This window comes from Cryptomeria japonica, chromosome 11 (genome assembly GCF_030272615.1).
Source record: "Cryptomeria japonica chromosome 11, Sugi_1.0, whole genome shotgun sequence".
Classification (NCBI taxonomy): Eukaryota; Viridiplantae; Streptophyta; class Pinopsida; order Cupressales; family Cupressaceae; genus Cryptomeria; species Cryptomeria japonica.
In genome coordinates this window covers 503,535,614-503,561,695 of record NC_081415.1, presented here as the reverse complement: position 1 = coordinate 503,561,695, position 26,082 = coordinate 503,535,614, and the positions used below count along the sequence as shown (strand labels likewise).

The window sequence follows — 26,082 nt, the reverse complement described above, 5'->3', positions numbered from 1 at the left end:
TACCAACCGGTAGTCATATCAAACGAAATCCCGATACAAACTTTGCATATACCGGTTCACACTCCAACATACCGGTTCACTATTTTGCATATACCGATTCATACCATCATACCGGTTCATCACTTTGCATATACCGGTTCACTTGCCAGTTTGCTTACTTCAGTATATTGACATCAATGACAACATACAATATCATCATATCATCAAACTCTGCTCATATGCCAACATAAGGAACATGGAAATCATACACATTACCTTCCTGAATAACTCCCTCCTAGATCATTGTAGATGTAGGAATCCGCTTCAACACCTTGAGGCGAGGAATAGTCTTGTCTTGCACTCATTGGAACTCTTCCCATACTCCCTCCAAGTATTGCATCCTGAATATGAGCATCGTTGTCTTATCATATGCTTGGACGAACTGAGATAGGAAGTCATCCGCTTGCTTTGAAATATCTTATATCCATCTTCCAACCTTCTAGTATGTATTCCTCATTGCCTCATGATCAATGGGTGATCCATGAGCAATAGCAATAAGCGAAACAATGGTAGGATCCTCGTGCCTTAGGGGATTCAAATATTCAATATACTCCTTGAGTCTCCTGTTTTTCATTTCTAGCAATTCTTTCTTCTCTTCAACCTTGTTCAATTGCGCCTCAATTGCCTTGGCGGTATCATTTAGCTCTTGAAACTCTTGCTGCTCTGTAGTAGGTCCAAGGTCAATTGTGGTAACCTGATAATCCATGGGAGTGATCACATCTCTAGTCTTATCAACTGTTAGGACAGCCACTTGTGCAATGCGTGCTCCTAAATCATCTCTAATAATCTTAGAGAACTTCTTCACCTTCTTTTGTTCTTACCCTTACCAATCCGGGCTAAGAAGTCATCAATATCTTCAATGGGTTGTGCCTCTATCACTTTATTCTTTTCCATACTGCTCATCAACTAATCGGGAATAGTAGAAAATTCCATCCCATCTTCGAGTTGATGATTTTTATCAAGTCCTCTAAAGGCTGAAATAACTCCTTACTCGAATCCACCACATCATTACCCAAATAGACCTGAAGCTAAATAGTAGGAGATCTTGGTTGCTCTTCATGATCTTCATGTGGGGCCAATTGTGTTGATGCATGTTCATCTTGATCATTCTCCAGTAGGATCTTCGTGTTGGAACCTTGCTCGAATTCATTGTTATTCTTTGTCATATCATTCTCCTTCACAAACGAGGAGCTCATGGTAGATTGAGTGTTAGACTTATGCTTCTTGTGTCTTGATTCTTGACTAACAATCTCCTTACCTTTTGTTTGTGATCCCTCGAGCATACCTTACCTTCTTTTAGGTGCCTGGCTCTCCTCATCATTGTGTGCCCTAACATTACTTATCATCCTTTCATCATCATTGAGAGAGGACTCCTCACTTCTCATTTTCCCATAGGTTAAGGTGATAAGTTGTCTTCTTAGTTCATTTATCTGCTTGTCTACCCATGCTCTAGAGCAATCATTTACTTTTGTCATCAAAATACTCAAATCTACCAACTCGGGCTATGACTGATTGGGTGATGGAACTAGCTTGTCCTTCTCCTTCACATATTGCAGATGAATGTGATTCCTATCATCCTTCACTTGATCAGGAATCAAGAAGTTACACTTCCTCATGAAATCCACTGACATTCGAGACCACATCTTCCTTCTAACCCAGAGCTCATCTATAATATTCGCCCAATAGTCCTTGATGTCTATCTTGTGTGTAAACTTTTCTCCCTTGGCCGTTGAAATTCTCTGAAAAGGATCAAAGCAATTCCTAGCTTTGTAAATCCCCAAATGAAAGAACTCTAGCTCTTCATTAGCTATCTTTGTTGCTGCTGCGGAATGGCATATCTCCATCATCTTCCCAAGTGTGATAGGAAAAGTAACACCTTGCCTATGTTTCCCCTTTTGGATGCAATCAAACTCTAGCTCTTCATTAGCTATCTTTGTTGCTGCTGCAAAATGGCATATCTCCATCATCTTCCCAAGTGTGATAGGAAAAGTAACACCTTGCCTATGTTTCCCCTTTTGGATGCAATCAAACTCTAAGAGCTGCCTCACTACCTCAAGCAACACCATCGTGTATGTCAAATACCTAGGAAGCTTGTAAGGTTCGGAAGTAAATCCTTGAATCTTTAGGTATGTGAAGGTAGGAAATGATGTGTACCATAATCCATACTTCTCAACTAGTGATCTTGCCTCCTTGGACATTCGTATATGCAATCCAAATTGAAGCAACTGCATGATGTACATGGTGAAAGTATTGTTCACCCTTCTATATTGTTCTATCTCATGCAAGTGGAGTTGTGGATAGTGTTTACCGCTACAACTGGTAAATTAAATAAGGAAATAATAATGTACATGACAATGCATACCAAACATGGCAGTAAAATATATCTTTATTCGCACATGCAATTATTACAAAGAAGAAGACCAAAGATGGTCGACCAAGGATTACAATAGATCTGACTATACCGTCCCCCTTTCCTTGGCGGTACACACATATTTAAAGGACTCGATGGTTGCCGAGAGGTACACAACCGTCAACCAATCGACACCTAACTACCCGAGAGTGACAACCCACTTAATACAATTAATTAATACATTATCGAATAGCAAATATTATCAAATATAACCATAGCCATTGTATGTCGTCTATAGATAGCAATCATACACCTTGTATTGTCCAAGCTTGTTTCCAACTTCACCTCAAACACATCTCCATGGATTCCGGTTTTAGGATCTCCCTCAAGCGGTTAGGCTTCTGCAAAAAGAGGACCAAGCTCTGATACCAATGGTTGGGAGTGGTTGTCATTGCACCAAAAGATCGACCTATCAATGTCCGATACAACCACTAGACTTATAGAATCCATGGGAGGCGGTTAAGCTATGTCGCAAAAACACCGCTTTTGCTGCACAGAGACCAAGGAAGTCATGTAGAAAGTCCTTGTTCTTTTCAAACTCCTCAACTAGATGTCTAGGTTGTCACTTGTAATCCTTGCCCAATTGATCATCATTGTTCCATCTGATATTTTCTCTATGAGGTAGAACATCCAAGTCTCAAATAGAGCTCCTTGAGGTGCACCCATAATCAAGTTGAGCGAAAATATCAAGTTGCTATACTCATCTTTGATGTCCGAACATAGGAATTTCTTGGGCAACTTGGAGTGCTGACGCCTTGCCTCAAGAACCCACTTGTTATTGATGAGTGTCATAAATGTCTCGGATCGTTTCTCAAAAATGGCTTGAGCATCTTCCTTGGTTCTTTCTCGCATGTCCTGGTATCTAGGGATTCCAAATGCCTCCCTTATTGACTCCTTAGCTAGGTATGAAAGCACCAACACCTTAGTTGTTTTGATCAATCTAGTTTGTGCAACACAATGCCATGCACACTCAACCATAAGCTCATTGCACTATATAGATGGTGGAAAGCCAGCTGCATGGTAGATTCCACTCTTTATGATATTGACCGCCAAGGGAGAGGGTAGATGATTCTTCATTCCATACATTCTCTGATTCATCCTCTTCCTATCAAGATACTCCATATTAGTATCTCCAATTTTCTTCCACCCATTCTCCGATTCATCCTCTTCCTATCAAGATACTCCAATTAGTATCTCCAATTTTCTTCCACCTGGAAGATATCTACAACTCCAGATAGTATCCTTCTTGTACATTCTTCAATTGAATCTTCATTGCAGCTATCCCCACCTTTAGACATGGTACCTGTATGAAGCTAGAGGTCAATAACCTTGTTAAATAACTTAAACAATTAATTTTCAGAATTGACATAAGTTCTGATTTCAAATAATTTTCATTCTAAAAATCAGAAATTTAACCTTTCATAGCATAAATTCTAAAAATAATGGAGATCTGGCTCATAATATGGGCATTTTGCCCTCTAAAAACCTGAGTTTCATTCAGACTTAAAATAAGTCTGGCTTTGATGCCCAAGTCTGAAGACTCCTATCTAAACTCAGAAAATGATGTGATTTGATGTCCAATACGTTGTAACTTGTGTTTTAATGGCTGAAATGTTGAGACATGGACCAGCTAGGACTCGAACCTAGGACCTACGCTGCTGGAGTGCTCTACCACTGAGCTACTAGCCCTTTCTTGGACCAGTCCATCGTCGGTCCGGGTGTGGCTTATTTCCAACACCAACACCCCCCTTTAAGCCACACCTCTCGTGTGCTTGGGGCTCCTAGCCAGGACCTGGCTCTGATACCATGTTGAATTTTATGGTAGTGCTCGTTAGCCACAGGCAAACATCAGATCTGTTGCCTTCCCAACCATAGACGATAAACTCTTATTATCACCCTTGAGCACAATACATGACCTTCATGTTGTTGAATTCATGTCTATTGATGCAATCATGACCTTACATATATATGAATCAACACCTCCTAATAGACCGCGCCAAGGGTCAGACCTATATATTACAAGTTACATATGAGTCTCCCTTAGTTGCAAGTTACATTTAACTTTAATCACAAGTTACACACAAGTGCTTCGCCAAAATAGGGCCTGCCCCAAATTAGACTCATACAACTGAGATATCCAAATGCCAAGGCCGAGAGGCCACTTGCCATTTTGTGCACTAGGTCGTCCCTAGAAGGGATCCGACCTAGCTACACAACAACAAGAAGTCCATCAGGAGTTTGTGCATTTTTTACTGATTTCACCTCCTAGGAGTGGAAAAACGACTCTTGTAGGGATTTTTAACACCTTAGCACAAAATTCACACCAATTTGCAACATTTTTGGCTCTCGTTCTAAAGCAAGTTGCAACTTCAACACTTTGAAAATTTAGGATCATCTTAACATTTTAACATCTTTTCAACATTTCGATCCTAATGACTTCAAAACTCATAAATTTAACATTGCTTGCATTTTGAAGACCTTTGGATATGACTATATCAAAAGTGAGACTCGGGCATTGAAAGCTCAAAATTGTCGCTTGACTACCAAAACCCTAAACTAACAAAACCAAAAAGCAACAAAGAGGAGGTCCCTGTTTGCAATAGGGCAATGTGTGAAAAGGTCACAACGGGACCTTGAAACTTCTTCATGTTAATTTGTCCAAGATTGGTGTCTCCTACGTTGCTCCAAAATGATGTGATCTTGGTTTCAAGCATTACTCCTCTTGAGTCCTCCTTGATAAGAGTTTCCCTTTAGACCACTCTTGCCTTCAAGGCTGCCATATTCTGCCTGAAAGAGGCATCTAAGTTAGGGTTTTGATATAATTTTATTTTCTACATATCTAAGATGCATCTAGGTTGGTGATTCAACCTTGAAAGCTTGTATAATCATTGAAACCTTGATGACTGACTAAAATCCTAGGTGTGAATACAAACCCTAGACATGTCTATAATCTGAAAATAATCATCTAGTCAAATGAATTGTGCATTTAAGCATACTAGATGATCAAAAATGTGATAAACATGGCATCTTATGACTGAAACCTCTTAAAAACAATGAACCTGAAGCTGCATCAGCATTTGTATTAAGGTCTGATTTCAATAAAAATGATCAAATATAAACTGATTCAGACCTGCAAACAAGTTCTAAACTGACTGGTAGCTTCCAATTTGGCCTTCAATTTATGCGCTTTCGCTGTGATAATAATGTCAAACACTGAATTTGTCTTGAATTTGCTTATCTTGTGTGCTTATCGGTGTTTTTGAATGACAATTCACTTGGCTAATGGAAGATTCGCTGATTTTGAAGGAATTCGCCTTGCTTTGATGGATCGCTGCACATGAAGCATGAAATTGTGGATTGATCAAATGGAATAAAAATGTTTTGCAATTGAGATTTCAAGACAAAGCCAACTTGCATCACCTTTTAAATTTGAATTAAAATGTCCATTTCCTTCCTAGGTGGGGCCCTCCAAGCATAAGCGCTTGAAACATACCTCATCGCTGATTTGGATAAGCCTAAAAAAGTTCAGACTTTTACATGAGCACTAACTGGGATGGATTGGGCTTTTGCTAGGTCACTGACTAGGGTGCTAAGGAAGTTCGGACATTTGGTACCCCACTAAATTGAAAAGTTCAGACTTTTCGGGGGTCACTGATTGAGAAAGTTCAGACTTCCAGGGGGTCATCGACTGAGTCTCCAAACTTGATGATCTTCCTTAATCATCTTTTCATGCTTAACACCTTGGATTGATCCTTCTTTCATCATTTGCTTGATCATTAACTTAAACATCTTTTTCAATCCTTGGGCGGGGGTTTTCACCTAGTACTGACTGAGAGCATTTGAGGTCGTGGATTAGACAGGGCACTGACTAAGAAAGGTTGAGCTTTTGGTAGGGCACTAACTGTGCTCAAAAGTTGTTAGCCTCGCTTTATCACTTCAAATCACCAAACATCAAGCATTCATCCTCAAAAACGTTCATCTTGCCTAGCAAAAGGCATCTTCATCACAGATCAGACTTTGGAGAGGTCACTGATTGAGCAAGGGAGAGATCAGACTTTGCAAGGGGCACTGACTGGAAAAGTTCAGACTTTTGAGAGGTCACTGACTGTCAGCTCAGGCCAAGCGGAGGTTTTGGGGAGTCATTGATTGTGACACAACCTTTTCAAATTTTGAGCAGTAGCATTCACCTTGCCAACTCAAACGGTCCTTCGTCATTATTGAAGCCTTCTCACGCAATCTAAGCCTTCATCTTGCAATCTCATTATGATTTTCATACTTGCATTCATTCTCTCTCAGATGATGATGATCAAATGAAATGATCAGCATATGTCATTCATAGCCAAGGTGTTGAGTAGCAAATCCACTCAACTTCATCTCAACTAAAGGATCTGAGTACTACCTAACCTATCTAAAACTTAGAACTAAAGCAAAAAGAGAGGGTCCCTATTTATAATGGGGCAATGTGTGAAATGGTCACAACAAGTGGGAGGAAACTCGAAGTTGTTGATGGGACTTTTTAAAATTAATACATGATTTTCATTGAAGCATGGTGAATCTTTATGTGCTGTTGTGACATTTTGCATGGTTTCTTGTTACTTCTCAAATATAGTTGAAGTTCATTGATTATAATAGAGAAATGTGATGGTATTTGATGGAATTCCAGTTCATACCATTTGTAATTTAACTAGTGGTCCACGGGGATGCGTCCTGAAATATCCCCTGTACTAATGACTGAGAACAAGAAATATTGACTGTCCAACCTGCGTGTTATGCTGTTCTGAGATTTGCATGTTATGCTGACAGAGTTTTCAGTTTGGTATGAAGATCATCACACATGAAAATCTTACGAATAATCAACTTCTAAATGACTCTTCTTGGTTGATAGTTAACTAGAGATGCATATGCAACTATCTAATGATGATATATATAAGTCTAGGCCCAAAAATCATGAACTAACAGAAAACTGACATTATAGCAAACAGTTGTCATACACCCTCAGAAAATCATGAATGAAGATGCAATCAACACTCCTTCCTTCTTTATTTCATATGACTATCAAATGGGACATTACATTGGCAGCAATGTGATCAAATACATGGGCTGCTAACAAGGACCCCTTATCAGACTTTCTGAAGACAAATGACAGCAACTAACTCATACATTCAGACTGAGATTACAATGAACTAATAATGCCAAAGAACCTGGAGTTTAGCGCCTTGAAGAAGCAAGCAATATCATGATCTATAGTGCCTCCAATGAGCCAATTCATCCTCCTTCACAAATCGCCCCTGCTGCTGTTAATGTGGTCTGATATGTTCATGTTTGTCAGCTGCAAGTCCTTCAAACTTCTCCCAAAATAATCGCCCTTCCTCCTTAAGTACAGCGCTATCCTTATTGATGAGTTTTGATGCTGAATTGGAGAGATATGAACAAAATCGAAGTATGGGGGCTGACTGGTACGATTTTGCCTCAGACTGAAATGCCACTGATTTCTCCACAAAAACACTTCCAAATTGCCTCAAGGTGAATTGCCTAATCCTTTCAAAAATATCGCTGATCTCAAAAGTGGAATTTGATGCTTGAATGAAGAGGAATGAATAAAATCGTGGGTTTGGGGTTAGCAGCTCGATTTTACTTCAGACCTGAGAAATGATCAGCAAGCTCAAAATTCACCCCCAATGTTCCTCCAATGAGATCAACTATCCATTCTTAATCAAAATTCGATATGCAATGGACACTAAATCTGCCAATCTGAAAAATCAACGAACTCATCCACCATGGCATATAGAAAACTCAATAGGCACACCAAGGAAGACTAATATGTCTCCCTCTCTCAACTGCAACCCCTCGGAAGATCTCTCACCTCCTCAATTATGCTAACCATCAGGAGTTTTCATTCCCAAATGATTGTTTGCAGAAAACCCTTCCGCTCCACAAGTCTGCACAAGAAGAGATATTCACAACAACTGATGATCAACAATGAATCACATTCCTCTATTTATTCTTTTCATATCCAATCGTGTGATTCCTTCTAGAAGATTCTCTTCTTATCCTGTTTGTACACTTTATTATTATTTTATTTGATTGCACTTTCAAAATATTTTTATATTATAGTTAAAGTGCACACGTCTCACAATATGGTTCAAAGAGCTGCCAAAATTCACATGCAAACTTCTGTATTCCTCATCAGCTTGCATTTAACTTTAATAAATGTGAATTTGCAATCTCCAGTACCATCAATGATGCCCAATTCAAGTTTTAGATCTTCTATAAAAGAGAACATGTAACATATATTCTTCTTTAGGAGAAGACTTTATTCTTTCATCTCTCAAAATAAAGGTTGGCTCTAACTCCATTTTTCAAATGATATCACTTACTTTCTATCTTGGAGAGATAGTACTTTCAGGTACCTTTCCAAGACATACTTATATCATATTCATACACAACTTATATCCTCACCATCCTCTAATTAAATTATGAGACTTCGGACATTATATTATTGGTGTCCTCTTAGAACATGGCAGTTTTGAATCTTGATGAAGTTGTGAATCATTTTCTCATGTAGGATCAATTACATTTGTAGTAATGCTATAGAAAATTCTTACTGAGTCTTGGTAATTATAAATGAACGTCACTTAGAATAGGTGGCTCAAGCATTCAACAATAATATTTTCATCGAGGTCAATCAAACAATAAAAATATTCAAACATTCCATATTCTACGATTTAATTTTAGGTTTTAGTCGCAACCATACTTGAACCTCCTTTAGCATATAAAGAATCCCTCAGTCCCCAACTCCCAGCCTTTGCTTCCTGCATCAATGTCCAATCAACCATTATTTAAATTTATTCAAGGGGCTTTACCTTCAGCTTATTTCAATCTGAAATTGGGTATTAGCTATGCCCACACTTCCTTACATCTAACAATCAATCAACTGTAAATTGTAAGACCTCAACTCCATTGTCACAGAATGTCGTGTTGATTAGTCAAGAAGCAATACTCAACTGGCTTCAAGGCCATTATGGCTGAGCAATACTTAGTTGTTTGGCTCACCAACCCAACAATAGAGAAACCTGATATTTGACAAATGAAAGAAACTCTCCAATCAATCCCTCCTTTTCTCTTTCTTACCCCTCTCCTGTCACTCTCCCTCTCTCCCTTTCTCTAGTTTTAGTTGCAACCTTACTTCATTTTCCACTAGGATTAGAAGGGGACGACTCTATCTCTTCCCTGAATTCACAGTTTGTTCATAAAAAGGGGTGGTCTGCATAGGTATAAATACTTGGCCAAATATAGCGGTTCTACTTCATTCTGGTGTCAAGGATATTATCCTTGTCTGCGGCCCAGTTCACAGACGTGGATGCACATTACCATTTTCGTTGCACTCCTGACAACTCTTGGACATTGGATGTTAAAGAAGGCTCTAGCAGGAGTACTTGGCTTACACCTAGGATTATAGTGCTTGATCTCCTCAACCCCGATCCCCCTATAAGCATAGCCATATCTTGCCCGAGTCACCATGATTGATAATGATATTGTTGCTTCTCCTAGTCCAAAATGCACAGCAAAAATTTAACAGTATTCAACTCTTTTCATTGCCACTTGCTTGATCTTTTTTGTTAGCTCCAAGTTAAAGTAGAGGGATATTTTCCTCACAAGACTATTCCACTTCTGCTATATGTTATGACTTGGGGCTTCACTGCATAAAATTTGACAGTTGTTGCAGAGTCTTCAATATTATCTCCTACTTTCCCACAAAAGGTTGTTACACTTCCACGTTTTAGTTTAGAAACCTCAAGGCCAATGAGCCCTTTCTTCTCACCATAATAGATGAATTCCCAACTCAAGATTTAAAGTGATTTGCATTCACCACCTAAATAAAAAACAGGGCCTAGAAAATCTCAATATCAATTGGAAGCAAGTCAGTATAAGCTCTTCAAATCTCCAATGAAAGGATGGCATGCTTCCATGTAATAGATGAACTCACTGAATCTTTGGGTTTAAGCTCAACTGCCTACTATGTTGAGTCCCAGTTTCATGGCTTTATTATTAGAATATTTAATTATATTTAGTCAACTATGTTTAGTTGTTCGATTAATGGTCATTTAGTTTGTTTAGTTTGTTTAGTTTAATTATTGCTTCTTTTATTAGAAGGCGTAGTTAGCTTTTTAGCTTTTAAGCTTTTTTACGTTCAATTAAACGGTTTGTTCCTTTTAGAACACCGTCATGTAATTCTCTATATATATGTTATATATTCATGAATAAAATCATTAGATTATTTGACCAATTAATCTTTCATGGTATCAGAGTGGGTCAATGGGGTTTTTTCAGTATTTGGCAAATTTTTTAATAAAAAATTCGTAGCCTCTTCTAACTAGAATTTTTTTCCAGAATTTTTTTTTCATATTGTTGGAGTTTTCAAGGGTGTTTATCGTGAGGGTTTTTCAGCCCATTTTTTTCATCTGAAGAAAATTCGTGGGTTTTACCGTACACATTGGTACGAAGTTTTTTTAAGGCTTTGAAATCACAGAAGGGATTTTCGTGGGTTTCTTCTGGAATTTTCCAAGATTCGTGTTTGGTGACTTCCACGGTTCTTTTTGATCTGAAGAAGAATTTTGGTGGAGGTGCTTTGTTTGAAGGAGCTGCATTAGGTTTTTCCTACATCGAGGTTTTTTCTAAGCCGCATGACATTTTCTACACGAATTTTTTTCGTGCATTACTTGTCTCATGCACGCATTTTTTTTCCTTCTAGCAGTGGCAAGTTTTCTTTTTCATGGCTGCAGGGCAAACAATCATGATTTTTTGAGTGATTTCCTGCACGCTGGATTTTCGGCCTACCTTTTTTGCAGCAATCTAGAATTTTTGGCGTGCGACAAAAAGGACTTCACAATTTTTTGCATACGACGGCAGATTTTGTAAGGTTTCTACAACGTTTCTCATACGCTTTTTTTATCTCCATTACCCAAAACTAGAGTTTCATGGGTGTTTGTGGATGCTTTGATAAGTATTCTAATTTTTGTCCTTAAAAAAATAGTGTTTGGTTTTTTTAACAAAAAATTACTGATGGTTTTTATAATTTTAGGTCTTCAAAAAAAATTATTCCCGGTTTTATAATTTTTACCTTGAAACTTATTTTTGGGTTTTCTAATTTTTCTCCAAAAAAACCAAGGGAGGGTTTTGCTTTATGTTTTCCTCAAAATCAAGGAGTAATGTTTTGTCACATGATGTCTGGTGTTTTGCCGCGCTAAGTTTTTTTGGTGGGTTTCGATCGATTTTTCTCCTCTAAAATTGTGTTTCATCTATAATTCGTGAAGTTCACGTGGGATTTTGATTATTTGGGTATTTCTATTTTTTTTGTCCTGAAAAAATTATAATGGGTGTTCCTGTTTTAGGGTTTCTACCGTTTTTTTCCGAAAAACGATGATTTGGAACTTCAAATTTAAGGGTTCGACAATTGTCTCTACAAAAATTGTAGTTTGTTGCGGTCTGTTTTGGGTTGCACTTGGAGTTGTTGGGGCGAACATCTACAACTGTGTATCTTCCAATCTGTTTTGGAGTTGCTGGAGCAAACAGTGATCAGTGCTCATCTGCAAACATTTTTGCGGTTTTTGACAACATTGTGTCAGTTGCTCTTTGGAGTCTTTGACGATTTTTCTTCAAAGTCATGGTTTCAAGGTTTTTTTTTGGCTCAATAATTTGTGTGTGATGGTTCTATAATTCACGTGTGAGCATTACATCCGGTTTGACAGATTCTGGTATTCTTGATCATTAACATTCTACAGATCTGGGAGGGCACCAACACAGTTTTTTGAAGAGAAGAAGCAGCCTTCTTTGCATTTGTGACCAAAAGACCCACAAATTGCCTTATGTAGGATAGTTGATACAATGACCATTAAGGGAAGGTATTAGAATATTTAATTATATTTAGTCAACTATGTTTAGTTGTTCTATCCATAGTAGCAAAAATTGTTTAGGGAAAAAATCGGCAAACCAAAACTATAAGATTTTTTGAAAAAATCGGGGAAAAATTGAAATAAAAAAGAAAACATAAAAAATTGTAGAAAAAGAGACAAAAACTATTTTTTTAAATAACTTCAGGGCATTTCCATAGCATAGAGACATAAAGGGCAAATAAAATAGAGTTTAACCCATGAATTGTAGAAAATATTTTTTTGTTGTTTATATTCATATTACTGATTACATAGGCAAATAATCAATTAACTTTTTAAGAGGGCAGTCACCAAATACACCAAATAGTTGTCTAAGTCAGATCAAATATTAACTAAGTCTACGAAGTAATTGAGATCAAAAGTTAACAAACAAATAGTAAAAGTGAAAGCCATTTTGAAGTGATATAAGAATTTCATTGTGATTGAGGCAAGGAGTTTTGTAGGGTTAATTCAATATTTTAGAAAGCTTATTCCACAATTGCAATGCTTTATATCATAGTAACAAAAATCATTTGGGGAAAAAATCGGCAAACCAAAAGTATAAGATCTTTTGAAAAATGGGTAAGAAATTGGATTTTAAAAAATCATAAAAACTTTGTCGAAAAATAGACACAGAGTACTTTTTTTTTAATTTAAAACTCAAGGGCATTTCCATAGCATAGAGATATAGAGAGTAAATAAAATAGAGTTTAACCCATCAATTCTAGAAAATAGATTTTGTTGTTTATATTCATATTGCTGATTACATAGGCAAATATGCATTTAACTTTTTTAAAGGGCAGCCACCAAATACATCAAATAGTTCTCTAAGTCTGAGATCAAAGATTAGCTAAGTCTATGAAGTAGCTACGATCAAAATTTATCAGACTGAGATCCAATTGTTGCTAGGAATTTAGTAAAAGTGGAAGCCATTTTGAAGTGATCCAAGACTTCGTTGTGATTGAAGCAAGGAGTTTTCTAGGGGTATTAGCTAAGTCTATGAAGTAGTTGAGATCAAAATTTATCAAACAAAGATCCAATTAGAGTTCAGGGTCATCCACTCAATAAACTGGCCTTGGATCTTGATCTGGAACGGGCTGCTTTTGACTCTGCTACTGTTTGCTCTACCTCTTACTATGATGCCTATGCCCATGCCTTTGCTGCTTCAACCGGATCTGGGACAAGGGGCTCCGCTGCTTAAACTGTCGGGGGTGCCGGATCAACTTTACCTAGGACTGGATCTGATGGCGGGCTTCTATAGATGGATCTACTTCTAGTCTCGACTATTGTTAGGAATTTAGTAAAAGTGAAAGCCATTTTGAAGTGATCCAAGACTTTCATTGTGATTGAGACAAGGAGTTTAACCCATGAATTATAGAAAATAGATTTTTGTTGTTTATATTCATATTGCTGATTACATAGGCAAATATTCATTTAACTTTTTAAAAGGGCAGTCACCAAATACACCAAATAGTTGTCTAAGTTTGAGATCAAAGATTAGCTAAGTCTATGAAGTAGCTGAGATCAGAGATCCAATAATCGTTAGGAATTTAGTTAAAGTGGAAGCCATTTTGAAGTGATCCAAGACTTTCATTGTGATTGAGGCAAGGAGTTTTCTAGGGGTAGTTCAATATTTGAGAAAACTTATCAAATCATATTCCATAGTTGCAATGCTTTATATTCCCTAATGGCAATTGGTAAGTCTTTTATATAAGGTAGAATTCAACAAAAGTCATTTGTTTAGCTGAAGTAAAAGATTAGCAAGCCACTGGTTTTGGCAATACCTAGTGTAGCTACTATTTTGGCAATACCTAGCTTGCAACTACTATTTTAGGTAGAGACAAATTTTAGTGATTGTGTGTTGGAGGCTCTTTTATTATAACTATGTAAGCTTGTTTGTTGTCATTCAGATTTATTTCGTGGAGCACTTTAGATATATTGCTCACATAATGAATTGTATGTCTCTGTTTGAGCAAAAAATAACTATATCAATTATAAATTAAAAATCATATATTTATATCTACATATATTAAATATGTCTTTGAATGTTTAGTGTTGTGGTAGAAAAACTCCATTGGTGAGGTAGCCACCAGGGTGCAAACCCCTACTGGGCCATTCAGCTTGTGGGCTTTCTACCTTTGTTGGGTCATTGAGCTCATGGGTTTGAACAAGTGAAGTGTCGGGAATGATGAACCCCCCGAAAATGGACAAATTAACAAACTTTTTCAACGTTGATTCCACATTGACTCTGATTTTGTCTCAAACCAACCCTATTTCTAAGCAATTCAGTAATTTCACACGTTTTCCTAGGGTTTTACAAGTTTTAACAATGATATTTTTCACTTTTTTGCCATTTTTGGGGTTTTTAACATCATTTAAATGTTAAAAAATCTTTGAAAATTGGGTCAACACTTGGTCAACGATTTTTTCAGGAATTGGGATTTTTTCAAAGAATAAATCGGCTAGCTCCAGGATTGAGGATTAATCGGGTATAATCGCGATTTTTGCAGACTATTGCTTCATTGGTTCTATCAAGGGTCATTTAGTTTGTTTAGTTCATTTAGTTTAACTATTGCTTCTTTTATTAGAATGTGTAGTTAACATTTTAGCTTTTAAGCTTTTTTAGCTTCAGTTAAACGGTTTGTTCTTTTTACAACAATGTCATGTAATTCTCTATATATATGTTGTATATTCATGAAAAAAATCATTCGATTATTTGAGCAATTAATTTTTCATTTATGTGACATGATGTACTTATTTGGATGGCATAGGGAATAATTTATTTACTGCTTCAAAGATGTTACGTTTTATGAGTTCGCTCTATCCTCTAATCTAAAATGAAAGAGAAGTGTATCAAGCTATATTACCCAGAGTTTCCGAGACGAGTACGGCAAGCGACAGCGAGACGAGTTTCCATAATGGCAAAAAAATTTGCCAATTTTGGGGACGGCGGGGGGACGGCTATATGAAATATAGGAAATTTAAAATATACAGGGAAATTTTAAATGTTCATATGAAAAATATATAAAGCATGTATATATACATTATATTCATATGAAAACATGGATAAAGTAGGTATATGTACATTATAGAACCTTAACATACCACATTTGTGTTCAGATTTCATTATCAATAGTAGGGATGAAAAAATCGGCCAAAAATCGTGCAAATCGCGATTTATCAGGAGTCATATGTCCCGCTGATTTAATCTGCGGAAAAATCGCGAAGGATTTTTGTTAAAAAATCATGATTTTTGCAAGTAAAAATCGCAATGAAATCGTGAGAAAAAAAATTTTAAATCGCATATTAAAAAAGCAACGTTTTTTGATGCAACAAGGCAGTTTTCCAGCATTTAATCTGCAGTAGCTGTGTTCTATTATGCGGTCGACCTAGTGATAGCTCTGTAATGCGACTATGTGTTCGAGCAGGGGAATTGTTTTGAATCTCATTGCGACTCCTCTCCTGCAAATCCATTGTCGTGTCAGCCAGTCGATGACCACGGTTGTCCACAACAAGATAGGTTGTGTTTATATTTTAAGTCTTTTGTTTTAAATAACATTTAATATCTTTATAATTTTGTTTTTTAAACAATTTTTCTTATTTTATTTTTTATTCAATATTAAGATTTTAAAGTTTTTAAAATATTTAAATTAGATTTTTTATTATAGTAAATAAATTATTTCATATATAAATTCTAATATATTTTTTTTATACATTAAAAATATTTTTAAATTTAACTAAAATATTCAAATTAAATTTTAATTATAATAAATTGATTTAATATATAAATTTTAGTATATGTTTTATTTATTTATTAATATTTAAATTAAATTTGAACATATTTAAAATGTAATAATTTTGAATTTATTGTAATATATTCATATTTTATATAATATTGTTTTTTTTTTGGAATAGGTAGTTGAAATATAACGTTGCTAATATTTTAAGAAATTATATATTTTCAAAAGTTCGATAAATTTGCCGATTTATTGCCCCGATTTTTTCCCGACTTTTTGCCGATTCCCGATTTTTTTTAAAATTTCGGCCAAAAATTATCAATTAAGAGTTTTTCATCTTCGATCAATACATACATTCATAATTCAGAATTCATTGTCAATATGCCAGCACTTGTTTGCATAGAGTTCATTGTTTCTTTCTGGTTGGAGGATATTTTGATAGTCTTCCATTATTATTATGACCTACAACCGCTTCTTTATGCACTACAAAGTTTTGGGTGTTTGTGAAATTCATTACCAAGCTGTTATTCATATTTTTGAGTGCTTTTGGCTATGATTCAGACCTGTTTACCTTTCATATCAGTGAAAAGTATAATATTGCAGACCTGCAACCACTTTTTTACGCACTGCCGAGTTCTAAGTGTTTGTGAAATTTATTACCAAGCTGCTGCTCGTTATTTCTAAGTACTTTTGGAAGTGATTCAGACATGTTTACCCATCATATTAGTGATAATCCAGTTTTACAGACCTATAATAAAATTAAAAAATGTTTTTTTGAGCATTTGAGTCTTTTTTTTTTAAATGTGCTGGGAAAAGAGGGATGGCTAGCCATCCCTAGGACGGTTAGGGGATGTCACAGACGTCCCCAACCATATTGGGGACGGGGGGACATCCCCTCTAAGAATCATTGCCATCCCCAAGTTTCCGGGATGTTTTCCACAGATTTTGCAATTTTGGGGATGGCGGGGGGACATACCCTAGCTGTCCCCAAGTCCCTGAAACGTCCCCAGTACGGGGACAGAGGATTTTAGCCCGGGGACGCATCCCTAGGTAACACAGGTATCAAGCAATTTTGATGCACTTTTTGCGCCCACTTCAATATAACTACCTTTCTATCTAGAAAATGAGAAACTAATATAGCCCATAATTCAACAGGCAATGATGGGACAAGAATTCTCAACAACTGTTCCACAAAAGCAGCAACTGCGGATATCACTGCCCTAAGTCAAGAAGTTGGGAAGATTTTAAGTAGTACTACAACATACTTAGATTTCAATACATTTTCAATCCACCATACTCAGTTGTAATTACGGATGAAATCATATAATGGATTTGTTGATTCTATAGCATTCTCGTACAAACTTAGAACACCAATTTTTGTCATTAGTGACATACCCCTTGAACATCAGGCAATGTCCTCAAAATACCAAAAATGCAAAGAACTGCAGTAAACAGCTTGGCTAAATTGGGAAATAACCATAAATGACTGCATTTAAAATACTTCAAGAACCAATATTTGGAAAATTTTGAAAACATATTCCTCTATGCAGAGTAATCCACTTCTCCTAAAACAAATTCAAAATAGGAAAGCTAATACAATACAAACCTGCCTTCTGTAGTCATTGCAAAGTCATTTAAAGCAAGTGCGCATGATACAGACTGAAAAAGAACACAAGAAGTGCAATTTCATCAGATCAAAAGAAGCTTATAAAATAAATATACAAACACCTTTAATACAAATTTTATCAAAATATCTGAGATGACCAAAAGAACTCATAAAATTAAAAGAAGCTTTCAATCAATCAATGATAGTTTTCCTTCCAGTTTCTTGTTACAGGAGGTAGGTTACTTTACCTGACTGTGATAATGGAGACTATTAGCACACATTACAATAACACCACCAATTGGAGAAGGGACAGCCAAAAGTCTATAGGCATCATGTGGAAGGTTCTGAACAACATAAGAGAAGATGAATGCAGTTACATTTCTTAACTAAAAGTATAATAAATCAAAGAAATTAATCCACTCAACTAAGCACAGATATTCCAAGCTAAAGACTATAATACCATGTACACACTAGTCAATAAAATTCATGCTGTGGAATATAATCTAGACCAAATCCTTTTGTCATTTCAAACAATCTGAAGGCGTAGCTGATGCAATTTTGATTCACAGGCCAGGTCTAGGAACACAATTTTTCTCCTAGCACTATTCTTTAACATTACTTCATAAACTAGTACATTTTAAACCACGAATCTTTAGAAGAACAGAAATGCTTCAACTTCAACTTCGCCTAAAGATTGATTCAATGAATTTCCTTGAACAAAAAATAGTGCTCATAACTTGTGCAAAGATATAAAACCAAAACATGATTGTTAAATACATAAATTTCCATAAACTCAATTTTCTCTCCTACATAGCTTACTTTTCTGTGTAACTTTGTTTTGAAGATGACCTCTTCTCCTAGATCTAATACACAATCACACCTCCCTTAGAGAGCATTTGGTTGTATAAAAGCTTACTTGAAAATCTTCAAAGAATTTATCCCTCTACCTCCAAAAAAATTGTTTCAACTTCAACTGACTTTAATATGATTCTTACATCAGCCTAGTCAGCCTCTTAGCTCTACAATAGATAATGGTGATACTTTGTCACACTTTTCTAACTTTTACGACTTCAGTTGCTCGCTGAAACTTTTTGCGCTACAACCCAATGGTTTTGGAACTGTACAACAATGCCATGATGATTCCTCCCTACTTTCTACACACGAATGGCAAAAATTACATGTCACAATGAAAACAATACCATAAAAAGATAAGCACACTACAAGGCGCTCTACCCCCAAACCCCCACAAAGGGCACTACCCCTCAACCTTGCAAGGAAATCAAACCCCAATCCTCCACCTACCATTGTTAATGTTTGAGCTACTATTGCAATGTTTTTAAGGTTTAGTACTTTAAACTTCACTTAGCATGCCAAAGTTTTATTTGTAATTCTTATACATACTCCTTATTCATCTTTTTAAAACTAATTTTTCAAGTAATATGTGTATGTGGCCCACCCCTCGACTATCGTCCCCTTGCCATCCCCAAACTTAGCCTCTTGGTCCCCCCATCAAGAATTTTCATGGAACATAGGCAAATTCTCAAATGCACTTGTCTATAGATATTGTTATGACCAAAGTTGTAATTAAAAGAAGATACAATGAAGGCGTGTTTCTTGGAGCCCTTAATTTTTATATATGAATGTTATTCAAACAAATGCCTATGTGTTTTTGAAGTGATGATATTGATGCAAGAGAATTGTGGATTAAATTCAAAATGAAGGATTTTCATAACCTTGTTGGATGATGAATTTAAGTTTCAAACTTAAGGATCTACAAATTATTGGGTAGCGATTGACCTTTGTGAATGCCAGAATTGATCTTAATTGGGAAATTTGATGCCATTTCTCTAAGAAATGGGAGACATTGATTAACTTGAAAAGAAGTTGAAAATTGCACAATAAAGAGTTAGGATATCAAAAAGTAGAGATTATAAAATTGCAGGAGAAAATTAAATCTCTTGTAGTGGAGATGAGCAAATCAAAAGCAGCAAAAAATATAAGGAATAGAAGAAGAGCATACAGAAAATACTAATTAAGAACATACGAAATTAGCAAGGAAGGATAATCATAAAAAGAGGTTGAAACCCTAACCTTCAAATAAGAGAAAAGGAAAGAAAATATGTTGAAACAGGTTTCCTGCCAAGAAAACTTAAATATAGCAGGTTCATGGATTCACTAAAAAGGAGAAGATTAAAACATCTATAGAGCCCAGCAACAGATATAATAACTTCATCAACAATGACTTGGCAAAGTGACAAAATGTTCAATAAAAGTATATACTAAAAATGTATGTACTTGGTAAGAAGGATCAAGTGCTTTAAGATATGAAATTTTGCCCTTGGATTTCCATGCTATTCCTATAGATGGCTTAACTTTATATATTCTCCTTTGCTACACTTGTTATGCCAATTTAGCTATTCAAATTGAAAATGCTGTAATATGAAACTACAAAAATTGCACAGGACACAAATAGATAGAGCTACTCTTTTCCTCACATATCAAAGCAGTGTGCAAGTAATGGTACAAAGAGATAAGACACTATGGGAGCCCATACCCTGACCATCATTCAAGTGCTTATAGTATCATCAGTTGAGGAATGTGTCTGTCAAACCACAATGTCTCATAACGTCCATCACTAACAACCAAATCAGCTAACTACAATATAAAACAAAAGCATAATCAGTTCTTATGATAAAAACCTAATTAGAATACGCCTAAATAAAAATGGCAATTACATCTTTTATTAGAAAATTTGGGAACTATTGACTTCAATGTTGAAATAAAGTTCATAAAGCTTTGCTACAAGAAAAAAGAAGTATGCATCTCAAGGCATTAGTCATCCTATCAAGGATGACCATGCAGAGAGGCTTTAAGAAGAGAACAAAAAGGAGCAAAAAGACAAATCTGAAGAATCATCAGGAAGACATAAAGAGAAGTTTAAAGAAGAGCATAGAAATGATATCTGAGAAAAATACAAGAGAAATGACCACAGGTATACATGGACTCCAAGAATCCAACGCAATGTCTATGCTTGGCATCAACAGGAAAATGATGATGGGCATATAAGAAATCAAGGAAGAAAATAAAATGGATACCATTTACATCAAAATAGTAATGGTATGGACAAATGAAATTTAAAGAGGCAACAAATACAACAGTATGCTGTGTCAAAGGAAAGTCACATATCTACAAGTGTGGATAACAGTCAAAAAGGAAGCATGGTAACATCAAGGTCAATCACCTATTAAGATCACATATGGATCAATCAATGATCAAAAATGGCATCAAGTACACACAGATTTAAATGTCTTACTACATGATTTCCTCTCAAATGTTAAGGAGGGTGGAATGTTAATATTTAAGAGAGGAGCTATGGTATTGTTATGTAAATGAGTTATGGAGCAAGGAACTTGGGCACATATAGGTAATGTTTCACTAGGATGGGATAATGGGTGACTTACATAACGTATCAAAAGGATATATGATGCAATGAATTTTGGTTGACACTATGGCTAGGTGTATAAATGGTTTATCCGCCCCTACTAATATTCTATGAGAAAATAAATATAGAGGCATCTATGATTGTAAAAGGGGTAGACTAATTATGGATTGGTTTTATTGAGTAGATCAGGGTAACAGTTCTGGATCTCGCAAATGAAGATATCTTAAAGTGATTCCTTTAGGAATATTTTATGGTGTAACCCTAACTTAAGGGAATTTGTAGTTCTGCATTGAAGATTAAGGGGGTACTAGCCTATTATGCATCTTGTTTTTTGTAAATTTTTAGGGCTCTACAATATATCCACATGCTGGATTTTCGAAGCACAATAGAGGAATAGAAAGAGTGAATATGAATATTCTTTGACTGGCATGCAGGGGAAACAAGATTTGCACTACTGTAAGGAATGCTAAACCTGCAAAAACATTAGAATCAAATCAACCAACAATTTGAGAGACCTACTCTTTAACTGCCCTTTATAAAGATGTAAGACTAGTTTGTTACCAAAAATAGGAGAGTTTGTTACCAAAATCAGCAATAGAAAATCTGACCTCAGGAAAGAGCAACAGTGGCTCGAGCTTAGCTTTGCAGACCTTCCACACTTTGTTGTGAAAGGCCTGTATGGCATACACTTATATGCCAGTATTGCTTGCCAGTCCCATAGACCTTTCCGTCTCATGCTTATAAATAAAATCTTTCATTTCTTTTCTGTAAAATTGACAGAAAGCCAATGGCTACTAACTTATATAGCATTTATTAAACCTATTAGGAAATTAAAAAAAGAAGCAAGCTATATCAAGTTTTCTCTGCATTGTGGTAGCTGGAAATATGTAAGAAACATTCTAGAATGCCCAAATAATGAGAAGGTAGATGTTCAGTGACTAGAGACATCTGTCAATCATCATCTGCTCCCCCTTCAAACATATATCTTAGCTGCTAGCTTTCTCCAACAGGTCATGGTAAATTATTTTGGCATCAAGCACGGGCATTTCCATAATGACACAATGGCTTGCCTAAACTAACAACTCAAGACATGGATGTTACTCTCACCAGCATAAATATCTCAATATCAGTTTTAGACCAATTTACATGCATTCAAAACAAACTGGGGCCAGTCTGGATCTCCAACTTCATCTCAAGGATAGGCCTGGGATGAATGTAGTTTTGAAATTTGACATATACAAGGTTTGCAGTCTATCTTTACCTAACCCAATAACCTTTTACTGTCAAACTTCCAAGGCATTAATATTGCTTTTCTATAAAATATGAAATTGTCTACAATTAAAAATAGGAATAATAAGCAACAGTTATCAAAGGAGGTGACGCAAAAGAAAGTTGCCCTAAAACCAAGGAAGCAATAAGGGCATTCAATCTGTGCATTACAAATACAAATCAATTCACAAGCAGCAAAAAGAAGGTGGAACTTGGACGCATCTTCTAAATTACTCGTCAAGTAAAAGATGACAACAAAAAGGAAGAGAAGACAAAGATATCTGTCATTACAGTTAAATGGGACTCCTTGATGCTCAAAATAGAAGATGAATTCATCATAAATGAAGACTGACAACAAAGGAAAATGCCCTTTTTAGGAAATTCGTTGTACTGTACCTAGCATTGGAAAACCTGATGTAATGGATAGGTGGCATTATCATGATTATTTTCCTATGAGTGGATATCAAAAACAAAGTTCCTACAGGACGCCCCTAGTTCCTGCAAAACACTGGGCTAGATATTAGACCATGGTAACCCATTTTTTATTCAAAAAAGGCAACCCAACTCTCAAGACTGGTATATATTAAGGTTCTATGGACTCCCTTGTCTACTGGATATGGTTCCTCCTGAATTATTATTTGTGTGAAGACAGATTGCTGCAGCTTAAAAAGAAGCCACAGGATTGCTGCTGGGTTTATTTTATATCAATACTTGTGAGTTTTGAGTGAAATGGGATATAGGTTCAAGCCCTGCATCAATCTATCTTTAAAAATTGACAATATCACAACACGAGACCACTGATCAATTTCTCAACAAAACGTTAACTGGATTATAAAGTGTTTACAATATAGAAAATCATGGAAAGGAATAATACAGCAGGTGAAAAGATATGACCCATACAGGAGCAGACCAAATAAGAGGATGCTGCTTTAAAGTCATGCTGATACTGTGAGCCGAAATCATACATGTATGATGCTTCCATGCTAAACGTCCTGCCCATGTTGGCTCCCTTTCATGAAGTATGACCATCACAGGTTCAATATATCCTATGAAACATGCAAAGACAATAATGTCAAAAACTGTGCTACATTTTTTAACACCTATATTCAATGTAAACAGCACATCTAAATGATCAGTCTCAAGATAACATTATGTGTACTGTATCTTATGACAAACCAAGCCGTGCAGAAAAAAAATTCAAACATCAAACCTGCAAATTTTAAGATAGATTTGAAACATTTCAATCAAAAAAAACAAAATAGCACATCTAAACAACCAATCTTAACCTAAAGTTGTGTACTGCATTCTAAGACAAACCATGTTGTGTGGAAAATATTTTTCAAACATCAGACCTGGAAATTTTTATGATAGATTTGACACATTTCATTAAGAGAAACAAACGAATCCCAAAGTTCCAATTAAACTGGTCTTAGAAATAGACGTCTAAAGCAAAAAAATAGATGTCAATATTTGACAATCAAAGAACTTCATGAAAATAGAGTAGTTTTGCCAGAATAAAGTCCACTCAATAGATCAAATGCATATGTAGATATGCTTGCCAACATGAAGAGCACGGAGGCTAAATCAGTATAACAACCTTTTGCCTTTCAAAACATAAAGAATCACAATTGCAGTACTTCAAAACTTAATCATCCACAGCAGTAGCATAAAAGAAAGATCAAGCAATTAAGAACAAGAACACACAATTTACACGGAAACCCTTGCAGGAGAAAACCACCGCAAAATATTGCTTATATTAAAAATTTCTTACAATCTTCATAGGAACCAACCTTCAAAAGACACCAATCCACTTTAGATGCTTTGTAGGCACCAACCCAATGGAGACACCGATCCCCACAACTGAGCACCAACTCAGTTAGAGACACAAATCTCTTTGAAAAACAAGGCAACAACCTCCAAAAGAATAAAGTGATAAGTATTTGATCTTTTTCTTGAATCAGATATAATCCTCTTTCACAAATCTGCTCAAAGCTTCTTGAAATCTGCTTATAATCTTCAATATTTTCTGCTCATGAGTCTGCAATAATTTGCCCTTAAATTCTTCTCTTATGTTTGCAATAAGTTGCCCCTAAATTCTGCTCTTAGGTCTGCAATAATTTACCTTCAAAGTCTGCTCATACACTCACCTTGGATCTGCTTCTAAGGTATGCTCTGGATCTGCTATGAATGGGAATAATATTCACCTTGGATCTGCTTCTAAGGTCTACTCTAGATCTGCTATAAATGGGAATAATATTCAATGAATGTTTGATAAAATAAACTCCATATGACATCTCTTTCATACTTGCAAAATGCACCCCTTCACCAACGGTTACCTCTCTTCATGCAGGTCAGCCAAGACAGCATTTAATTATTTTATTTAAATTTTATTTGCATGTTCAAAGTGGGCACACAAACCAAGGAGGTCAGCCCAAACAAAAACAATTTTATTTATTTAATTTTCTTCCCAAAATAAAATGGGCACTTACACTGGAAGAGGTCAGCCAATTTAAAAAATTTGATTTCCAAATTTAAGCTGCCCAAAATTGGGTACCACAAGGAGGGAGGTTGACTATAATAGTAGAAATTTTATTTTGCCATATTTAAACTCCTCCAACAGGTGCTAGGCATGGGTCAGCCCATGTAGCAATAAATGAAAAATTATTTATAAAATCTAAATGCATCCAAACTGAGCAGCAAAACTAATCTGATTTCTGCATAAACCTCCATAGAATATCTCAGTGATATCACCTCGGTATGATCTTTGACATCTATGGCAATAATTTTCCAACACAACATACACAATTTAGTCGCACAAATGATGATGAACTTCACCAAGGACTAAACAAGAAGTGGACCAATCTAGATGGCTTCCTAGCACATTTTTCATGATGTTTTTGCAATATTTGTCAACAGATTATTAAAAAGTATATCAACAGTCTACAAATAATATCAAAACTACTTTGCCAATAGACTGCCAATGATTTTCTAGCAAATCATTTTTTTAAAGAGACTAGATTTTATCAAAATGATGGCAAATATTTAACTTGAGCTTAGTGGATTCCAGTCTGTCTCATAAGATTGGTCACTAATCACAAATAATTTGGCAACTATATGAGTTGTGTTATGTATATTCACTCCTCATTTTAATGTTTAATCTTTGCATTACACATTTATGATCGAATCCAGCACTCCATGATTATTTAGCTACTTGAGGGTGCTTGGTGTATTCAATCTGCGAGTGGAATCTGTTCCAATTGCCAGTTATGTCAGTTTAACTTGCCACTTCATTCATGAGTTTATTAAAATCAAGGGTCTGCCTAAATGCATTTAAAACTATTTGTAACTCAGTACACATATGAAACCACAACAAACGGATGTGATTGACCAATTTATTAGGTTTACAGAGGTGCCCTAAGCACTAATTCACCCCCTATGTTAAAAATCGACTAAGCATATTATTACATTAGGGCATTATTCACAGGATTAATGCAAATTAGGGTTTTTATGAATGGGTGAACCTTTGTTCTCCTCTAAGATGTGATGAGATTTTAGGGTTTATTGGCATCAAAACCCCAAGTTTTACACAACCAAATCCCTAGGTCTGCATTTGATTTATTGACATTTGTAGGATAATGAAGATCATTGCT

General features: G+C 35.8%; 1 protein-coding gene across 2 annotated transcripts in view; it reads right to left on the bottom strand.

The window, feature by feature from the left end:
• Window positions 1–26,082, bottom strand: part of LOC131068344 (cleavage and polyadenylation specificity factor subunit 1) — a 276,602-nt gene that overhangs the window by 141,279 nt on the left and 109,241 nt on the right. For both annotated transcript variants that reach the window (XM_058003530.2, XM_058003531.2), the window contains exons 5-7: window positions 23,333–23,478; window positions 17,970–18,065; window positions 17,722–17,774 (exon numbers count right to left, since the gene is read on the bottom strand). In XM_058003530.2, coding sequence (XP_057859513.1) covers window positions 17,722–17,774; window positions 17,970–18,065; window positions 23,333–23,478 — 295 coding nt within the window. The remainder of the gene's footprint in view (window positions 1–17,721; window positions 17,775–17,969; window positions 18,066–23,332; window positions 23,479–26,082) is intronic.